Consider the following 18,455-nt stretch of genomic DNA (forward strand, 5'->3'; position numbering starts at 1 on the left):
GGCGCGCGCAGCGTGGCGCGGGCGACCCAGATGCGGCCGCGGGCGCCCGTGTCGCGGCGCATAAAGAGCGCCTGCTGCGCGCTGACGGTCGATGGCGGCGCGTTGCCGAGAAAGTCGCGGAGCATGGTGACGGCGACTTCGGTGCCGAGGTCCCACTTGCGCGCCGTCGGGCTAAGGGAGGCGAGGTAGAAGACGATGGTCTTGAGGAGGAGCGGAATCTTGGAGAGAATGAGGCCGAGGGTGCTCAGTATCGACGCCATATTTTTGTTTTTTTTTTGGTGGTCGGAGTGTGGTTGTGGTTGGTGGAAAGGGGACGAGGCCGAGGCGTCGTGACCATGTTGCAGGATTGGTGGTCGCCTTGGTGGAAATGAGGCGGGAGTGGCCGCTGGGCTAGCTAGCTTCGCGTTTGTTCGTAAGCTCAAGTACAAGACTCCAATATAACAAAAAAAATTATTTTGACACGCTTGGTTCCAGCTTATGATACTCAGCCTCGAAATACCGCCAGCCGCTTCGCCGCCCAGGCTTTATCAGGTGTTCTAGAATCAGGAGTACGAATTGAGCCCGCGTAGTGTCACTGCTGAAGAGTGTGTGCGCTTGGTGGGAGCTGTCAGCCGTCCAAAACTTGGCTCTGCTTTTTCGCGCACGCACAAGCAGACGGTAATTCTGTTCGATCAAGTTGGAATGTGCATGACTTTCTTTGTATTCCACCAGCGCACCTTTCGGGAAGAATATTTAGGCCACTCGCCCTGTCCTATGGACTTGACGAGTTTCGTGCTTAGAGGGCACGATGTATGCATTTCAACTCTATTCCTAGAATATATGAGATGACAAGGCAAAGATAGGACAAACTAGTTATCATTTACAAAAACAATGACCCCAACGCCTGAATCGTCCCAAACACAACCAACTCCGCGCCGTCTCCCGAATCACCCCTCAACCACCTGACCATTCCGATCCCTCCCCATCCTCGCATATTGCGTCTTGAGCGCCGGCGTATCCGCATTCACCAGCGCATTCACCCACCTCTTGTCCGCCTCCCCCTTCTCGCCGCCTCCCCTCGCCAGCCTCGCCGCCTGGCCCAGCAGCAACGGCTTGCAGTTTAGGTACACGCACTCGTAGCTCCGCCTCGGCACCACAAACGTCTCGTGATACACGCCCAGATGCGGGAACCGCTGCGCCGCGAACCAGTCCCACGCCTCCCTGTGCATCGGCTCATGCGCAAAGCCGTGCAGGCTCGCCACGTCCTCAAAGTAAATGGTCGTCTTGGTCGAGAATGAACCGTCCACCACGCCCTGCCAGCCGCTGACAGCAAGGACCCCGAGCTCCGCGGCGCGCGCGCGCAGATCCGCAATCAGCTTGTCGAACCGCTCGGCGGTCGCTCCGCCGCCGGGGCAGAGCGGGCCGAGGGGGTGGTTGAACTGCGCGCCAATGTGGAACACGACGAGCGAGTCTTCTGCCGGAGAGGCGCGAAAGCTGCCGTCGGGGAGGGGCAGCTGCGCGGCGGCGCGGCCGGGGACGACGTTGCGCGGGAGAGCAGTGGAGGTGGAGGTGGAGGTGGTGGTGGTGGTGTTGAGGAGGAGGGAGACGAGGGAGATGGCGAGGTAGCAGAGGAGAGGCACGACGGCCCAGCGAGGGGGTAGGACGAGGGAGAGGAGGCACTGGGCAAGGCTACCGAGGACGAGGAAAACGGGCAGACGAAGAATCTTGTCGAGGCCGTATCGCGCCTAATAAAAGGGAGGGGTAGGTGTTAGTGGAGGTGGGCAGGTAACTGGTAAAATTGATGACGGGTGGCTGAAGTGAGATGTTTGCTTACGCTAGGAGGGGGCGTGTAGGTCCACGGGCGCTCAGTGGGAGCCAGCTTGGGCTGGAATCCTTTGCCCATTGTGATGCTGGTGAGCAGTTGACTCTATTTCCCCTCTTTCTATTTCTTTGGATTGCCAAATTCAATTTCGCGAGGCTGGCGAGGGGGAATTGTCTCGATGTTGGCAGGAAGTGGTGGAGCTGTGTAAGTCGAGTACACACACCGTGGGCCAAGAGGGCTATCCTCGATATAGTTTTAAAAACTGTTGGAAAATTCCTGGCCAAGTGTAAAGAAAAGCTAAAAAAAGAAAAAAAAAAAGAAAAAAAGTTGCTCCTTATGTTAAGATCCCACAAAGGAGGAAGATGATGATGGCGGCGGCGGCGACTAGAGACTATATATATCGTTCCGACCAGCCGGCCGGCGTCGTCGTCGTGGTCAGACTCGTCACCGGGCTCCGCACTTATTGCGCCCCATTGCCGCATTAACAAAGAGCCCCTCGCCCACCTCTTTGCTAAATAATGTGCTGGCGAATTAGGCACGCTTGCTTACCACCACTTCCAGCGCCTCGAGCAGCACCTCGCAGGTTGCTGGACAGGATTGGATGGACGGGGCTCGCACTAGCTAGTTTTGCGGGGAATTTTGCGGCGCCAGATTTTGAAGCTCGCAACGCGAGACACAAGTAACATGTGCAATTCCCTCCCCCCCCCTCCCCCATCGATGCTGGAACGATGTGAATATTGATTAAATTATATATTTTGATTCGAGTCTCAGTTACTTGTTCCTGGCTTAATGTTGGAATGCAAGGCTGACCTAAAATGCTGGTCTACAAGTTGATAAAACGTTAGCAATGCTAGGCCAATCGAGGCGATGCCTTTCTCGGCAGTAATTTTATGCGTCAACTTTTGGTTTCGTTTTACGACTATGTACGTCACAAGGTAGACTCGGACCAATTGAAGAAAGTATCATAAGCCTTAATTGACAAGAAAAGCACGCCGGCTGTTCCGCTTTCTCGCTCAAGCGAGCGGCCTCTCAGGTCTCTCCAATCTCTTTATTAATCCACACCAGCTTCTTCCCCGAATCCGCCTATTCCGCGCATACACCATATCATTCAAGCCTATTGACGCTATTAGCTACTACAAAAGTCAATCCGCCTGCATTCTCGAGGGCATCTATTGCAACCTCTGCCTTTTACTTCCAACAGAGTAAAAACCATCACAGCCGAAACCTGGCCAGCCTTTATCGTAGAATCACCGAAACCTTCTATTCCGAGGAACCCCGTTCGCCGCACAAGAATCTCGTGCGACAACGGGCATGTACAACGTGGGCTGGACTGTCTTGTCAGGCATGTGGACAATCAACGTGCTGTGCAATCAGAGCGGAAATAGAACCAAAGGTATAGTGTTTCAAAACCAAGGACGGGTAGATGCTCGTGGGAGAAATGTGCATTATTACGCATCACAAAACTCTTAACATTCACTACTGTTATAATTTACGGTTGGAAAGCTGCCTGTACACCATCGGTTCAGTATGGGGCAATGCAACGCCCAATTAAACTTTGATTACCGAGTGCTAATACTATATAAATGTTTTCACTGTATTGTTGTCATTCTCATCATCATCATCTTATAGTCCGACATGGTGAAGAAACAATTGTCATCTCCCCAGAAGCAGGACGAAGAGCAGCAGTATATCCACAAAAAATAATGCCACCTCTCCGAAAGAAACAAAAGAAAGAGAGATAAGGAGAACAAAGGGGGGGGGAGGGCGAGGAGAAGGACGAAATGAGAAAAAAGGGAGAGTAAAAAGAAAAGAAAGTAAAAAAAGCTGAATTGTAGGCCGTGGTTGACCGAATCTATTTGCCAATAGTTGTTGCCATGTACAATGTAAATGTAATATATGTAATCAAATTTGTCGTGGGTCGAATCGCTTGTATACTGTGCCGTGACACGTCGTCGTCGTCATCGTCGTCTGTAAAAATTTATACACTGTTCTCCTTGTCCCGGACCTCGGGGGCCATCAAAGACTTTTCCCACTCGTCCAAGAGGTTATTGGCTGTGCGCTTCATGTTGCTCGGCGACAAGCGGTTCACCATGCTGGGGAGCAGTTCATCGAGCTTTGTGCTGCGCAGCACGTTATTACCATGTGATGCGCGCTTCGTCTTGGACGGAGTCGAGGCGCCAGACTCCTCTGCCTTTTCCGGAATCGCCTCGAATTCGTCCAAGCCGGCAGTGTGCATGGTGGAACCACTCCAGCGGCTCGACTTGACAGAAGAAGGCGAGTCCCAATTGGCCCAGTCATTGTCCTCGAGTGTCTCAAACCCCAACGGCGTCCACGAAAACTGCTTGCCCTGGCCGCTTGACTTCGTCTTTTCAGCCATGGAAACGGCATTGACGGCTTTGCCGCCAAGGACGGACTCTTGCTTGACGGCCTCTGCTGATGAACTGAGTCTGGACTTTGTGGGACCGGATGATTTACGGTCCTGTCCCTTGGGCGTGACGTCGCGATCGCGTGCCGAACTGCCGAGCGTTCTCGTGTGCAGCGAATCAGATTGACCATGGGTGGCTGGCGCTGGTCCGCTGATGGGCTCGTCGCCCACTGCAATTTGTCGAATGTCCTCGACAAAGGCGCGCAAGCCGAGCTTAAAGTCCTCGACAAGCGGAAGCACACCCGATTGTTGTGCTTGACTGAGTGGTTGCCATGTCGCGCGCTTGGACAGCGCGGGAGCTTGTGCTAGTGGTGGCACCGCCCTTTCGTGCAGAGGCTGAGCCGCAGCGCCATCGATGCTGGGCCTGTTCTTGTTGAGGTTGAACGGTGCCTCAGTCCTAGCTGGCGATAGCAGCGACAAAGTGCGTGCATGTCCCCCCCGCATAATCTTCCGGCGGCCTTGCGTAGGGGTAGATGGTGAATTATGTTGCGACTGCAGCCAGAGCTTCTTGCGGTCCATTTCGACGCTCTTTCTCGTTGGCGACATCATGGCATCCGGAGTTGGGCAGCGCTGCGGGGAAGCGAGAGCCTGTGACTGTATCTCGGCAGCCCGCTTCTGCATGGACTCTTTGGAGCTCCATTGGGTCTTGATAGAAGCGAGATGGGCCTCGGCACGGACGAGTTCCTCGCGCAGCTCCAGCACCTTTCTCTCCTGGGCGGCGATTGCTATTATAAAATCGTTGGCGTCTTCGAGAGCGGGCAGTTCGGGTGTTTGCGCCGGCGTTGGTGGTTTTGACGATAGTGTCACCGGGGGCGCCGCGGATGAGGTCGGGCGGACAAGGTCGCCCCTAGACGCAGGTGCAATGGGCAGTGTTAGCGAGAGCCTGTTGGCTTGCCGGGGCGCGGACGAGGCCATGGAGTGCGCGCGAGTATGTGTAGACCGTCTGGTAGGGGGCAATTCGCGAAATGGCCGTGGTGGCGGCGGCATGAAACTAATGTCTGTGCTGTTTTCCCTTTCCATTGTCGCGGATGTTTGTTGTTGTCGAGAACTTTCGTCGTCCTTGACCTGCGCCAGCGCAGAATCAGGGGCAGGGGAAAAGGTTGTAGACATGGCCATGGCCATGGCAAAGTTGACATTGGGTGAGAGAGGATTGTCGTAGGGAGTGCGATCAGCAGCCGAGGAACGACGCCGAACGACTTGATTCGTAGCCATGTTGAGGCTTTGTTGCAGGAGATGCAGCTTGGAGGACGACGAACGGCGACGGTGGTGGTAGTGGTGGTAATTAGCACCGTGTGGGAGGGTGGCGGCCCCAGCGGCACCAGTCCTGCGGAACCCCAGGCGGGCAGGGGCGGCACGGCTTGATCTGGCGATGCGCGGTCTTCGGTGACGGGCTTGTATCAGATGGCGATTATCATGGAGAATGTGGAGGGAGCGGTTGGCGACGGCGATGCGCAGCTGAAAGCCCGTCATGAGGCTTTGAGTGGTGGGCAGGAAGAAGAAGAAGAAGAAGAGGGACAAGGCAGCCTGCCCATAGTTTTGCGGGTGTTGTGAAGCAGCGAGAGAGATTGGCGTTGTGTGGCTGTGGTGGGCTGGCAACCAATATCAGCCTTTGTTTTGGCGTCCGTTTAAAATGAAAATAATTCTTTTTTGTCTTGGTTGCCCCCAAAGTAGCTGGGGAACCAACCCTGAATGCTTAGGAAAAGCAGGGTATTATCGCCTTGTTTCGACTTGACAGGGGCTGGGCGCGATGGCTTGTTTGTTTCGGCGGCGGTGACGGCAGGGTCGGGTTGCGCTCAAGGTAGCGTCTGTGTCGGTTGACAACAGATCAAGGTCAAAGCGGAATCAAGAATCGGAAAAGATGATTTGCTGGCGAGACGCATGTGCAAGACTGCGATGAGGAGCGATCGATGGTTGTTTGCTTTGAAGGCGGGGAACAGAGCGAAATTCGTGGAGAAGGCCAATGATGGAAATGTAGGGCAAAAGTCTTAATTATGACGAAGCAAGGGATTTGGCGAAGCCAAGTGCACGGTGGAGGTTAATAATATTGCATCGTGTTTCTCGCGACTTGGTTTGTTGTTTATGGCATGTCTCAGGCAAACGTGGGGTGGTGTTGGGCCGGGGGAAGACGCGGGAAGGAAAACAGTGTCTTGTTTTAAAAACGAGGGTGTGGACACTTTGTCAATATCGGAGATGAGGGGTCCTGTGCCATCAATGGATATGATTATAATTATTTAATAGATGAATCTGAAGCAGTCATAAGACTTTTGATTCTACAATGATCTCGAGTCGTGAGCGTTCACTAGGTACTAAAATACACAACGTCCACCAAAGCCGTTTGAGCGGGTGCCCATGTTTGCCTGGTCAACCAAAGGATACCCAGTGGATCATTAGCGGATCGTTAGTGGATCATCCTTCTATTTTCAGCGGCCTCAGTGGCAGCATCCGTATCTTTCAGTGGAGACCGTTCCTGGCCCAGCACTGCAAAGCCCCAAAGCTTGGCTGCAGTCCGCTGGGGCTAGGCCTGTTTTGCTGCGGGCCGCTTGAAAACAAGGCTGTCCGCTACTACCTAGTGGCCCGGACTCCCCGCTGAAATCAGGGCACCTCCTTGGTCTCCTCACCTGATGACGGCGACAACCAGACGAGTTCATGACTATCTGTATACGCGGTCGAAATTTGATCTTTCGGAAAATGCAGGATACGTAGATGGAGAGAGTGCCTCGAACAAACAAGTGGGCGCTACGCCAGGTAGATAGCTCGACTTAAGAGTTCGACTTGACATCACTCCTATTGTTGCATGGAAGACTGCCAGGAAAATAAGGACACCAATGTCCATACAATACGCCAGTTTGCGGTTCAAGCATCGACCAGACATTCAACACAAAATCCAGCACCCATCCTGCCCACCTTAGCGCTCAATAGAAAACTCGTGGCGTCTTCATCTCTCCGTTTGCCATCTCCACCATCACGTTGGAATCTGCAATACTCTCCTCGCGGTGCGCAATCACTATAATCGTACATCCCCGAAAATACTCCTTCATCATCTCCCGCACAATCTGGTCTCGCCATCGATCGACCCCGCCCGTCGCTTCATCAACCAAAAGAAGGTTACTGCCTGTGAGGCGGCGGCGCACGACAGCCCGCGCGATACACAGCAGTTGCATCTCACCGTGCGAGTAGCCCACGTCTTCCAACATCGACATCAATCCGCCCTTGCTCTCCACCTTGTCCCATATCCGTAGTCGCACCAGCGTCTCTCGTGCGATCCTATCTCTGAGGGCCGTTTCCGCCTTGTCCTCTTCGTCCGGCGTCACAGCTTCGTCATCCCATCTCGTGTCAAACGGAAGTAAGTTGTCGCGAACTGTTCCATCCAATTCCACCTGGTCCTGCGATATTGTGACAATTCTAGCTCGGAGCTCATCGCGCGGAGCATTTCTGATATCTACCCCATCAATCTTAATCGAGCCTTGGAAATCGAGAAAACCGAGCAGTGAATACATAAGTGAAGACTTACCACTGCCCGTCCGCCCAGTTATCCCGAATTTTTGACCTGGATTGATTGTAACTGACACGTTTCTCACCACATATGGCTCTCCTGTTTCATTTCGGTATCGCGCTGATACATTTTCCAGCAGTACTTCGCCTCTCGACGGCCAGTCCTCGGGCAGACTGCAAGTATCTTCTCCAGACTCGATAGGGGTCTCCGTGACGAAGGAGCGAATACGGGATAGCGCACCTATCATCATCTCCAAAGAGGTCCACTCCACCACAAGTTGGTTAAGTGTGCTGCCGACGACGACAATCGACAAAAATGAGACGCCTACTGAGTTTGCGGACCTCCCATGCTTGATGTACAGAGAAAGCACCGTAAGAAGTATCGCCATCGCAGCCGCAACAAGGTCCGTGGAAAGACCCAGCACCTGTTGCGAAGCGTACAAAAGGTATACCGGCTTCTGGGAGCGATCCAGCAGAAAATGGGCACGAGCCTGCGTCTGTCCTTCCCAGCCGAATGACCGGATGTATACCAAGCCATCCGAAGTCTCTCGTACTGCCGTAACGAGAGGAGCCTGCGACTCGAGCTCCAGTTGCCTGAGATGGCGTGAAGTACGAAGAGAGTATCGTTGGATGAAAACCAGTGCCAACAGGATCGGAGGGATCAGAAGGGTCATGTACGCGGCTCCTGATGAAATAATGACCAGCTTCACCACAGCGCCGATTCCATAATATAACGTATTGTGCACAGCAGGCGGGACGCCTTTAGTCAAAATATCCATATCCAAGCCAAACATGTTCAAGATAGAGCCAGAGTCAACCACGCTCAAAAAGCCTAGTGTTGATAACATGACAGTTTTGGCAAGCTTCTGATGGAGGCCTAACGCTGCAAGGGAGCTCACATGATTGAACATAAACAACACTCCTGCAAAGCAGAATATTCCGCACACAAAAGGCAAAAGGGCGTATCCAATGAAGTATAAACGATTCGCGGGAGCATTATCCACCCAGATCTTCATATAGACCCGGGGAAAGCTGTCCAATACACCGTGTATGGTAGACATGCAAAGCCACGTGGTAAAAGTGGCACACCCAATTTCGCGCAGCCAAAATCGACACAAGGCCTTGTCGCCCTGTTTCCGCTTCGTGACCTCGACTCGCTGCATACCAGTGCTAGTGACGGTCTGTGCCGCCTGTATCGTCGTCTCTTTGTTGTCTGCGTCTGCTTTCTCTTCGAGCGCAGCCTCTTGGCGTAACAAGCTCAAAATTTGCGAGCTTAACGCTTTAGTTGCCTGACTAGTCTGGTGAGAGAAGTTGCCATGTCCGTCCAGGTAAATGATGTTATCGGCAATCTCTAGACACTCCGGAAGATAGCTAACAACTACTACAGCCGTGTTTGACTGACGGAGTAGGCCGTTTTCACCGCAGAGGTTAAAAAGTATGGCAGTGGCCGTCGTTCGGTCCAGTGCACTGAAGGAATCGTCGAGCAGTATCAGCTTGGCGCGACAGTAAGTTGCTCTCGCCATGCTGACTCTCTGTCGCTGCCCGCCGCTCAGAGCTAATCCACCACTCCCGACCACGTAGTCGACACCGCCTGGAAGCTGCGCGATATCTTGTAAAAGATGACACGCAGTCACGACTGTTCTGAACCACACATCATTATACTCGCAAGCCCCAACAATGCACTCTAGAAGGGAGAGGTTGGGTAACCAGGTGGATTGTCCCACTAATGCTATCGCAGTGTCTTCAACATGGAGTGTACCGCTTAAGATTTCGACTTCCCCAAGTATAGAGTTTATGAAGCTAGTTTTCCCAGAACCCGTCGGGCCAAAAAGTGCCGCCATTGAGCCAGGAAAAAGCGTAAAATTGATTCCACTGAGTATAGGCTTATCGCTGCCGAAGATAGTGAGGCTAACGTCGTCGAAGTGGACCATCCCAGGCGATTGTCGTTCCCTCCCTTCCAACCTTTCCATGAGTGAATCCTGATGTGGAGATCGATCATCTTCAACTTCGTGTGGAATTTGTAGTATTCGAGGGTCTCGATGCTCTTCGTGGCAAAGAAATTCCCTCAAACGTTCAAAGCATCCCAGCGTAGTCATCGCAGCTGGATAAGAGCGGAAAAGTGCCGAGAGAGGGAGCTGAACAAGCGCCACAATAGCAAGAGTAGGATATACCATGGCAGGCATTATGAGGTCTCCGAAAGCCCCCCGAAACAATGCTGCTGCGACGAGGATAGTTGGGCAGAGAAGGTCCGCTAACGTGGCCGAGTAGATGACGCCACTTTGAATAGTGCGGTATTTTTTGGCCGTCTTTATTTCACGTATTCGAAGATGTTGAATAAATTCAGTCGTCCTTGGGCCAAGGCCAAGCATCTTGATTGCAGGGAGCTGAGACAAAACTCGCGAAGTTTTCGTCACTCTAGTTTGGATGCTCTCGTTCCATTTTCTCTGCGCTGCTCTCATATACTTACCGCATATGATGTTAATAAGAGTGGCGAATATGAGTGGAAAGATGATAACAAAACTGGACTGCTGGACGAAACGCGTGAGCAGAAACATGCCTAAGCCCGTCTCGAGAAATGTGATGGGAATCTCCACGCAAGACGGTAGGCCATTAGCAATGCCATCGAAATCAGCACTCATGAGGGTAACAATGGCATTTCTTCTTGCGTCCGATAGTCTGAGCTTCATGTTCTTGTCCAAGAGTACTGAGAGAAGTCCACCTCGGACACGGGTGAGCAATCGTATAGTCATGTGTTTTGACACGGCTCGGCACAGTGCAGAGCCGGCAAAGGTCAGGGTGACAGCGGCTACAAGACGACCGCTTTCATCATCTCCGATTCTCTCGTCTTCGATTGCCTCGACAACCTTTTGTATAGAAATAGGCTGCGAAAACGTCAAGACAGAAAGGATGACCCGCGGAATCAGGACCGCACACAGAGCGCCTTTCCACTCCCAACAACACGCTAGTAATAACGAGTGCCGTCTAGACTGATTGAAAGACTTCCAACGTTTTGAAAGTCCTGCAAACAATCGCACAGAGGAGAACTCGATACCAAGACTCACGAGGCCTTCAGTCTTCAAAACACCGTGATAGCCGAGATAAAATATGGGACCTAGAAGGAAGAAAAAGGTTCTGCACCAAAAACCACTTGTTGCTTCTCCACTGGATAATTTCCAGATTTCTGGATCGATAATTAGGTGCTGCTTGGGGATCTCTTCAATAATGAGAAGGGTCAAGCGTGTGGCGGCCATGGCGGCGGTGATGCCGCCCAGTGAAACAAGGTCTCGCAGAAAGTATGACCGGCTCTCAGCAGCCTCTAGAAGAAGACGTACGCCTAGATATAATGCGAGGAGAGTTGAGGATCTAATAGCATGGCGATGTTCGATATATAGGACCGCGCAAAGTCCCGAAGAAGCAAGAACGTCCAAAGAGCTAGCAGCTGATTTCGTATCGGCATGATGATGCTTGTAGGTGGATCGAAGCGCCATATTGACGACCTGCAAGCCGAACAAGAGAATAGCGACAGCCTAGAAAAGAAGCCGAGTTAGATCAAAGAAGAGCGTGAGCTGCGCAATAAGAACACTAACCAGCTTGGCCCATAGCAGCAGACTGTCACGTATGCATACGGGCCGACGACGGTAGTAGAGGTAGGTAGCCGCCCCCCATAAAAGAAATAGGGATGATGGGAGGATTTCGAATATTTCTTCTTCAGACATCAAGCTGAAACCGATGGTTTGCGAGTTTGGCGGCCACCGGTATTTGTTCGTTGGGAGCGACATTGTGCTCTTCCGCCCTGGCGCTGGTGAGGCTAGGCAGGATGACCGGCGACGAAGTGCGCAGACCTGCGGAGCGAGAAAAGCGAGAACGAGGTGCTCAAAACCCTGAGACACAAAGCGAGTTCAGCGATTCGGAAGCAACACACAATTCAGGTCGTTATAACACGGACGCGAGGATTGAAGACGACGTGGCTGCCACGTTGGTTGGTCGAGCGGTTCTCAGGCTTGGCTAAATCACGAAACGATGATGGGCCCAGCGCGCGGGCGTAAGCACCTAAGTAAATAGAGCTACGGAGTACGGATTAGAGTACAGCCAATTTCCCCGCAGCGAATACTCAATTGACACAGAGGCATGCATGGCTGGGCTGCTGCTCGCGCCGTCTGGTGCAGATTTGGTGGCGCCGAGTTGGCGCTCGCAGAGCCCCGCTACTGCTGCTAGGGTCAAATAGTGTCAGATCGGGGGCCAATGGACTCTTTCCGCGAGAGAAACCTGCGGAGTCCGGGCTGCTATAATACTTCGTAACAAAGGGCAATAGGGCCGGATCGTGATGGTGGAGGGGTTGAGGGGCTCAGCGGACGTTGAGCCAGGCCAGGTTTGGGGGCAAGTCAGTCGACGCTTAACTTACTACGGAGTAACTAAGTTCGTAAATTAGTCAAGCTGTGCGGCCGTACTGGTAGATGACCAAAAATTCCCCAGAATAACGCCCACATTTCCATCAAGTGGGCAGTCGAACGGCGGGCTTGTAAAGCGCCGTCCCGCGCGGGACAGAGCGCTAATAATGAGCTACTGCGAAACGTCGGGTCATGTTGCCATTTTTTCGACAAGTTGCGGAGCCTAATAGCACTTGGACACTTGCTGGCTGTTCTTTACTTGGCACAAAGACCGGCCTTTTGCAGCATTGAATCTGAATTATCGATGTGGGCAGGCTGGCGGGCGTGGCGTTTGGCGGCTGGAGAACTGTACGAAGCGAAGCGACCTAGGTAGGAAGCAAGTACTGTTGATGCATGGCACTTCATTAATTGACGCTCAAGAAAAGAGCCTAGGCTAATAACTGAGGAAACCGGCCACTAGGGTGACAAAGATAGGTGGCGCCACAGGGGCGTACCTTCCTCAACAAAACGCTTGAAGCCCTTCGACATCTTTCGTCAGCAGCTCTGTTCCAATATATCAAGCGGAGAGCTGACCATGGGAGTAGGCAATGACATCTCAAATTGAACAATGGTAACTCATCAGGCGAGAATGCGATAGGGTCCTATTTCTATTATTTTTGTTCCGCGGCTTGCATTTTGAGAATAAACGACATTTGGGACTGCCCCACTCTATTTACAGCGAGCCCTGGGCCCCTTGGCCCCCAAGTTGAACAGCTCTGACGCGTTCCAGGGCCAGGCCCATTGCTCATAAAACACCCCCAACAAGCGCGTTAGCTTGTCCAGCATTTCAAATTTCTCCGGCCTGAAAATCTCAACATCTAAAGATTTTTTCATGAAAAGAGCACTGTGAAGGATAGAGGATGCAAGTCGGGCTCGTAAATCGTTCCGCGCCATAGTTATGGAGCAAGCTATGTGATATTGGATGGATGGGCGGGGGGCTTACCATCTTGCTTCTGCCATGTCGGCAGTTCGTACATGATAGGTATCCCGGCCGAGGCTCACCCCTCATTGTTACTTCAGGATGCTATACATGTACATGTCTACGAACATACGAAGAACCCTGAAGTAAGCGCTGGCAGAAAATCTCGTGAAGAATTCCACATCGTTGCCCAAGTTGCAGCCTGTTCTCCCCGAATGCCCAACTCTGAACCCACAGTGTCGAAAGCTTCATTACTTTAAGTTGTGCGTCTTTCAGTGGAGATATGGGATTCTGTTCACTGCTCTACTCAACAAGTACCACTACTTGCAAAGTTTCTCGGGCAAGACAGCTTTGTCAGAACGGCAATTCAACGTCGCGACCCTCTGCCAGATGGTTGGACTGGAAGGTGGAGGACACCCCATCACTCTGCAGGTGACCATGTCAGCCCGCATACCAGTAGAGGCAAGTCTCACGAAAACGCTGTGTCGGTAGCATTGCGGCGTCATTTTCTTTTTGTCTGGTGGGCACGAGGGCAGACGCGATGGGATCTGTAAGCTTTGACCAGCGCTTTCAAATCACCTCAGATGCGTGCCGTTCCCGGCTTTCCATATATTTTCCGAGAACACTTTGCCTCATAAATCACGTCTGGTCAAGATTCTTTTCTTGAAGGCGCAGACTCTAGCAAATTGCCGTGCCCCTCACAGCTCCATCTCTCAACCAATCACGCCACCTCATGATAGCACCTGCAGGTGAAATATTGACGCGCTAGCTGGCTGAAAGGCATATTAACTAGACTTCGGCAGCACACAAGCCTGGCATGTCTAATATCGCGTGACTCGGTAGGTCAGGGTTTCAAGCAAGCGAGTCTAGAACAACTATGTTTGGTGTACCCCCCCTAACGCCGCAATCGTTGTCCGGTAGAGATGTTGACGATGCTGATTGGGGAAGCAATCAATGCAAACAAGTTGGGTCACAGTAACAAGACCTCAAGAGTCCGTTGCTCGACACGGCGCACTCCCCCCTGCCTTGACCGAACTCTTGCCCTTCATTAGTGCCTGGGATTGGGAGTTATTACTTCCTTTGCCGTCCGAAGAAGCGTAGGTTATTGGCAGTTGTTAAAGAGGGCAACAAGAGCGTTTGTTCCCTGTGGTGAGTGCGCCATTGCCAACGAAAAAACAGTCTTTGGCGCCAGGGCATGGTACGAGGGTGCCGCTCGTGTGTGCAATCTTGATAGAGAGATCAACTGTGCACAATAACCACATGTTCAGCGACAGGACTAAGTACTTATATACTCAGTAAGGGCACTGGTGCTGGAGGCATAAAAAGAGCCGTGTTATTATCCATAAGTACTAGGTCGCAGTATTAGAGGCAGGTCGCCCCTAATTTACTAACAACGAAACTCGCACCATAGGATTGCCCTAGCGGGTCAGGTCTCTCTTGTCACCAGGCGGATTATGAGAAGATTGACAGAGCCAACCGACCGCATTGAAATCTGACGCGACGATTGAAAAATGCAATGAAATACCTACAAGCATTTCTCTGTAATATTTACACAAGTCAGCACTACAGATTCATTGACGGCAGTCTTCTGAAAAGCCTCAGTCCGATTGAAAGCTCCTGCGTTTCCGCCGTTGCGCCTACCGCCCCTCACTGCAATGGCTGCATCAGACGTGCTTCTTCATTTTAATCACGGACGAGGTATGCCAACTATGTTGAAGAGCTTATCCGATCAGGAGAATTGGTTGGTTGCTAAAGATACATACAGTGGAAAGAGTAAAACTGAAGCGAAACTACCCAAGCTTTCTTGATGGAGAGGATCTCGCTGAGCGCAACAATACAGGGGGCCCGCGCCACATTCCAGGAATTCACGTCGCTATCAACTTTGAGCGTCATCCGAATATCCAATTCTCGCACGGGTTTGGCCTATGGAAGCAAGAGCGCTTGAGCTTCGCCGAACTCGCCATGTTGCGGCTCATGAATGACCTCACAGAGGAAGAAAATTGGCAGTCCAAGGTTTTCGACTTTTCTGCGGTGCAGAGATGGAAAGCACTAGCTCTTTCTCAATACTTTACCAATCACGAACTCTGGGACTGGTGCCTCTTCGAGTTGATGGACAAGGCAAAAGAGCATGACTTGTCTCGGTCCATCTTTGCTTTGGACTCTGCATCCCGAATTTGCAAATCAGATCGGCTGAAAAATACACAGCTACTCAAAAATCTGCTCGGTAATACGGGAAGACGTTCCATATCGCCCTGGCTGTATCCTTTCATCTACGCGGGGTCACCTATTCGAGCGGATGGCCGGGCTGTCAATCTCGAGAATATCACGAGCAGCATCGGTGGCGGTATCATCCCACCGCGGCCGTTCTGGGACAATGACAAATGGAGTGGCGAGATGCAATACTACTCGAGCAAATCGCAGTGGCTGGCAGCGGATATCACATTCACTGGACAAGGCAACGTTGTGAGCTTCCTATCACCAATCAACAATCTACATCCCCTCCGACACAAGCCATTATACTCTGCTATAGAGAACCTGATAACCGAGTCTATTCCTGAGTGGAACGAGGTTCTACTTTACAAATCACTTCAAAGAAATGGACCACGAATCAAATCACAAGAAAGACGACGCTGTGACGCGTGCCTCGGTACCACAAGTGGGACTTGCTTCTGTGCTATCGAGCTTGGCAACTTCTCCAGATGGATGCAAGGTGGGATCAGTACTGGAACAGAAGAACCTCCTCTAGGCTCAGATTGGAGTCCGACGTCAGCCTTGAACGGCAATTACACTAATGTCAAAAGGCTGTACGACAGCATATCCTTGAGCCAGGGATTCAGGGACCGTGGTCTGCAGGTCTACATTGAACTGGCGCATTTAGAGATTGATGCAGACGGAAATATTCCGGATGAAGATTCGAGGTGAGCTCCTCTGGCCTGCACCATAGCATGACGACGATGATTGACAAGCAACCAGGCGCTTTGAATGGGGCCTCAATGGCAACCGCAACGAGCGCATCGTCGCCACCTCGCTGATATGTCTGCGTCGAGAAAACATCAAAGATCAGTCTGGAAAAATATCCTTTCGTTCCGAGATCAAGAATCACGGTGGTAGAGGAGAAGCTGCTGCCAAGGGAAAACAGCCCAGCAGTTCTATGCCCACGGCCGTTCCTGGGAATCCTCTTGAGCCGCAATTCCAGGAGCTAGTCAGCATCAGGCTGCCAGAAGGACGAGTCGTGACGTTTCCAAACGCCCTCCAACACAAATTTGAGCAGCTAGACCTCGACGACGAGTCCAAATGTGGGCGGTTGCAGTTTCTCGCCATACACTTGGTAGATCCTCACTATCGTCTCTGCTCGACACGGCATGTGCCGCCACAGAGCGTATCATGGTGGTGGGAGGCCGCTAGGCTTGGATTTGTCTGTTGGCAACACAAGGCTCCCCTCGAGATTAAAAATCTCATTGTCGACTTTGCCATTGGCGAGGGCTGCGGGCATTCTATACAGCAAGCTGAAGAATCCGAAAATGTCAGCGACGCATCGAATTCTGGGCTACGCTTTGCACCAGACAACTCGCCGGAGCAGGTGCAAGAAGAGAAGCCCATCAGGATCGAGGCGGCGACGCGGATGAGGCAAAAAGCCGTGGCGGAGCACGGCACCATAATCCGAGCGCTGAACCACTCGCGAATATATGGCGTGCCCAGTCGGCTGCGCGTGTGGTATAGACAAAACTGCTCTACTACTGGTGTGCCCCTCGATTACAGCGAGCCGGATGAATCGGGGACAATCGCCGTCAACTGTGTTGTAAAGAGCGACGGGGATCTTGTTTGGGCGCCGGAAGATGGAGAAGATTCTGACGACGAGGATTCGGATGACGAAGAGGATGGCGCGTTGCCTGGCAGTGTGGCGCAGGATAACCAGACTCAGCAACAAGATGATCAAACGCAAGTTGATCAAATGCAAGCTACCCACGCACAATCCGCTCTGTTGGCAAACAATCAGACACTGAACCACCAGGCAGAATATCACCTTGTATCAAATGGCTCGGCATCAACTTACCATATGCCAGTCTCTCAGGAACAGACTGGCCAGGAGCAAACTGATGAGCAAAATGATGAGCAGAATGATGAGCAGAATGGTCACTTGCAGGACGAGCAAGGTGACCCAGAGCAGTCCGAAAGTGACGAGTACGACGCTCAAGAGCAAATCCTCGAGCAACTATACACCGATCAGCTGCATGCCTCAAGATTGCGTTTGCAGGCACAACAAGTAAGGGGAGCTACTTCTGACGCTGAAAGCCTGCCCTTGCAGCCTCTGGAAATCCCTGAGAGGCCACTGAATGGAGAGTCCACAGGGTCCGACTCAAACTCCAGAAAGCGACACTCTGTCGGTGAAGGACATGGAACTGTTGCAAAAATGAGGAGAAGAGAGTAAAGTCTCAGCACTGCGGTTTGATTCGACGTCGGTGTGAGCTAGAGTTTGGTGACGCATGCTTGAGGGGGAAACATTGTACTCGGAGTGTGTGATGACTGGCATGAATATCCTGCATGCTTCTTTACAATGACGATTACGCTCTCAGGTTAGGTCACGCTCAGCTAAAAACATGCTGACGTGTGCTTAACTATTATTGAGAGGCCTTGATCAACACAAGGTAACATTGAAGCAGGCTATTCGACAGCATGTTCGGAAAAGCGGCGCCCGAGGGGCCACGAAACGGTGCTTTTGAAAATTGCCACCAATTGAATCTAGACAAGAATTGGAAATCTTTGTAACAAGTGTACCCTCACAGCCTGACCATTTTTTTTCTGCTTGCATCTCGCTTCTGTATAAAGGTACCAAAGTCTTTTGCCAAGCGCCGCCTGAAGCTACGTTGAACGGGTGAACGGGGAGATGGATGGGGGTCAAGCGGACCGTGAATTATCGCCAGTAGTCGTGAATTATCGCCAGTAGTTGAAGACAAATGAGAATGAGATGTAGGCATCTCGACCGACCGAGTCAAATGCGCGTGTATCGTGGAGTGATGCAAAGATTGTCTTGAGCACCCAGCAGGGTGGCGCCTTGTGCGCTTGCTCGCCCAGATCTATGCATGAAATGAGATTGATGCAGAAATGTCTCTATTTTCCATCACGAACATGCACTACAAAATGTATCATGTCTCGAGGTACCAACATTATGATCCGAGTTTACCGAGTCTTTTCATGTCAATTGCGTCGTCCGCATCGTCCGAATCGCAGAGGCAGTACATTTTCACAGGGCTCTGGGGCAGAATATTCTGGCTAACGAGTCGTTGTTTACACCGTCCCAGAATTCCAATGTGGTACTTGAAAAGCCGACGATACTTGCAAGAAATGTGGGCGAAGAGAAATGATGGGCCTCAGCTAGAAGTATTTTGGACC

The 18,455-nt window shown here is 51.9% G+C and overlaps 5 protein-coding genes across 5 annotated transcripts in view; 1 reads left to right on the top strand and 4 right to left on the bottom strand.

The window, feature by feature from the left end:
* Positions 1-260, bottom strand: part of BBA_02543 (lipase/esterase) — a gene marked incomplete at both ends in the record, with an annotated part of 1,502 nt that extends 1,242 nt beyond the window's left edge. Inside the window, one exon of the mRNA XM_008597640.1 lies at positions 27-260. Coding sequence (XP_008595862.1) covers positions 27-260 — 234 coding nt within the window. The remainder of the gene's footprint in view (positions 1-26) is intronic.
* A 666-nt stretch (positions 261-926) lies between these two features.
* On the bottom strand, positions 927-1,882 carry BBA_02544 (uncharacterized protein; the record flags this gene model as incomplete). Its single annotated transcript, XM_008597641.1, has 2 exons — positions 927-1,724; positions 1,814-1,882. 2 exons carry the CDS (start codon positions 1,880-1,882, stop codon positions 927-929), a joined length of 867 nt encoding a protein of 288 aa, XP_008595863.1.
* Positions 1,883-3,779: 1,897 nt separating this feature from the next.
* BBA_02545 (uncharacterized protein) lies at positions 3,780-5,696 on the bottom strand (the record flags this gene model as incomplete). The annotated part of the gene is made up of 1 exon (XM_008597642.1): positions 3,780-5,696. The coding sequence occupies one exon, from the start codon at positions 5,694-5,696 to the stop codon at positions 3,780-3,782; it is 1,917 nt and encodes a 638-aa protein (XP_008595864.1).
* Positions 5,697-7,138: 1,442 nt separating this feature from the next.
* On the bottom strand, positions 7,139-11,206 carry BBA_02546 (multidrug resistance protein MDR, putative; the record flags this gene model as incomplete). Its single annotated transcript, XM_008597643.1, has 1 exon — positions 7,139-11,206. One exon carries the CDS (start codon positions 11,204-11,206, stop codon positions 7,139-7,141), a length of 4,068 nt encoding a protein of 1,355 aa, XP_008595865.1.
* A 3,513-nt stretch (positions 11,207-14,719) lies between these two features.
* Positions 14,720-17,493, top strand: BBA_02547 (uncharacterized protein; the record flags this gene model as incomplete). The annotated part of the gene is made up of 3 exons (XM_008597644.1): positions 14,720-14,762; positions 14,830-15,982; positions 16,038-17,493. 3 exons carry the CDS (start codon positions 14,720-14,722, stop codon positions 17,491-17,493), a joined length of 2,652 nt encoding a protein of 883 aa, XP_008595866.1.
* Between the last annotated feature and the right edge of the window lie 962 nt (positions 17,494-18,455).

The sequence above is a fragment of the Beauveria bassiana genome (assembly GCF_000280675.1).
Source record: "Beauveria bassiana ARSEF 2860 unplaced genomic scaffold BBA_S00005, whole genome shotgun sequence".
NCBI classification, from domain to species: Eukaryota; Fungi; Ascomycota; class Sordariomycetes; order Hypocreales; family Cordycipitaceae; genus Beauveria; species Beauveria bassiana.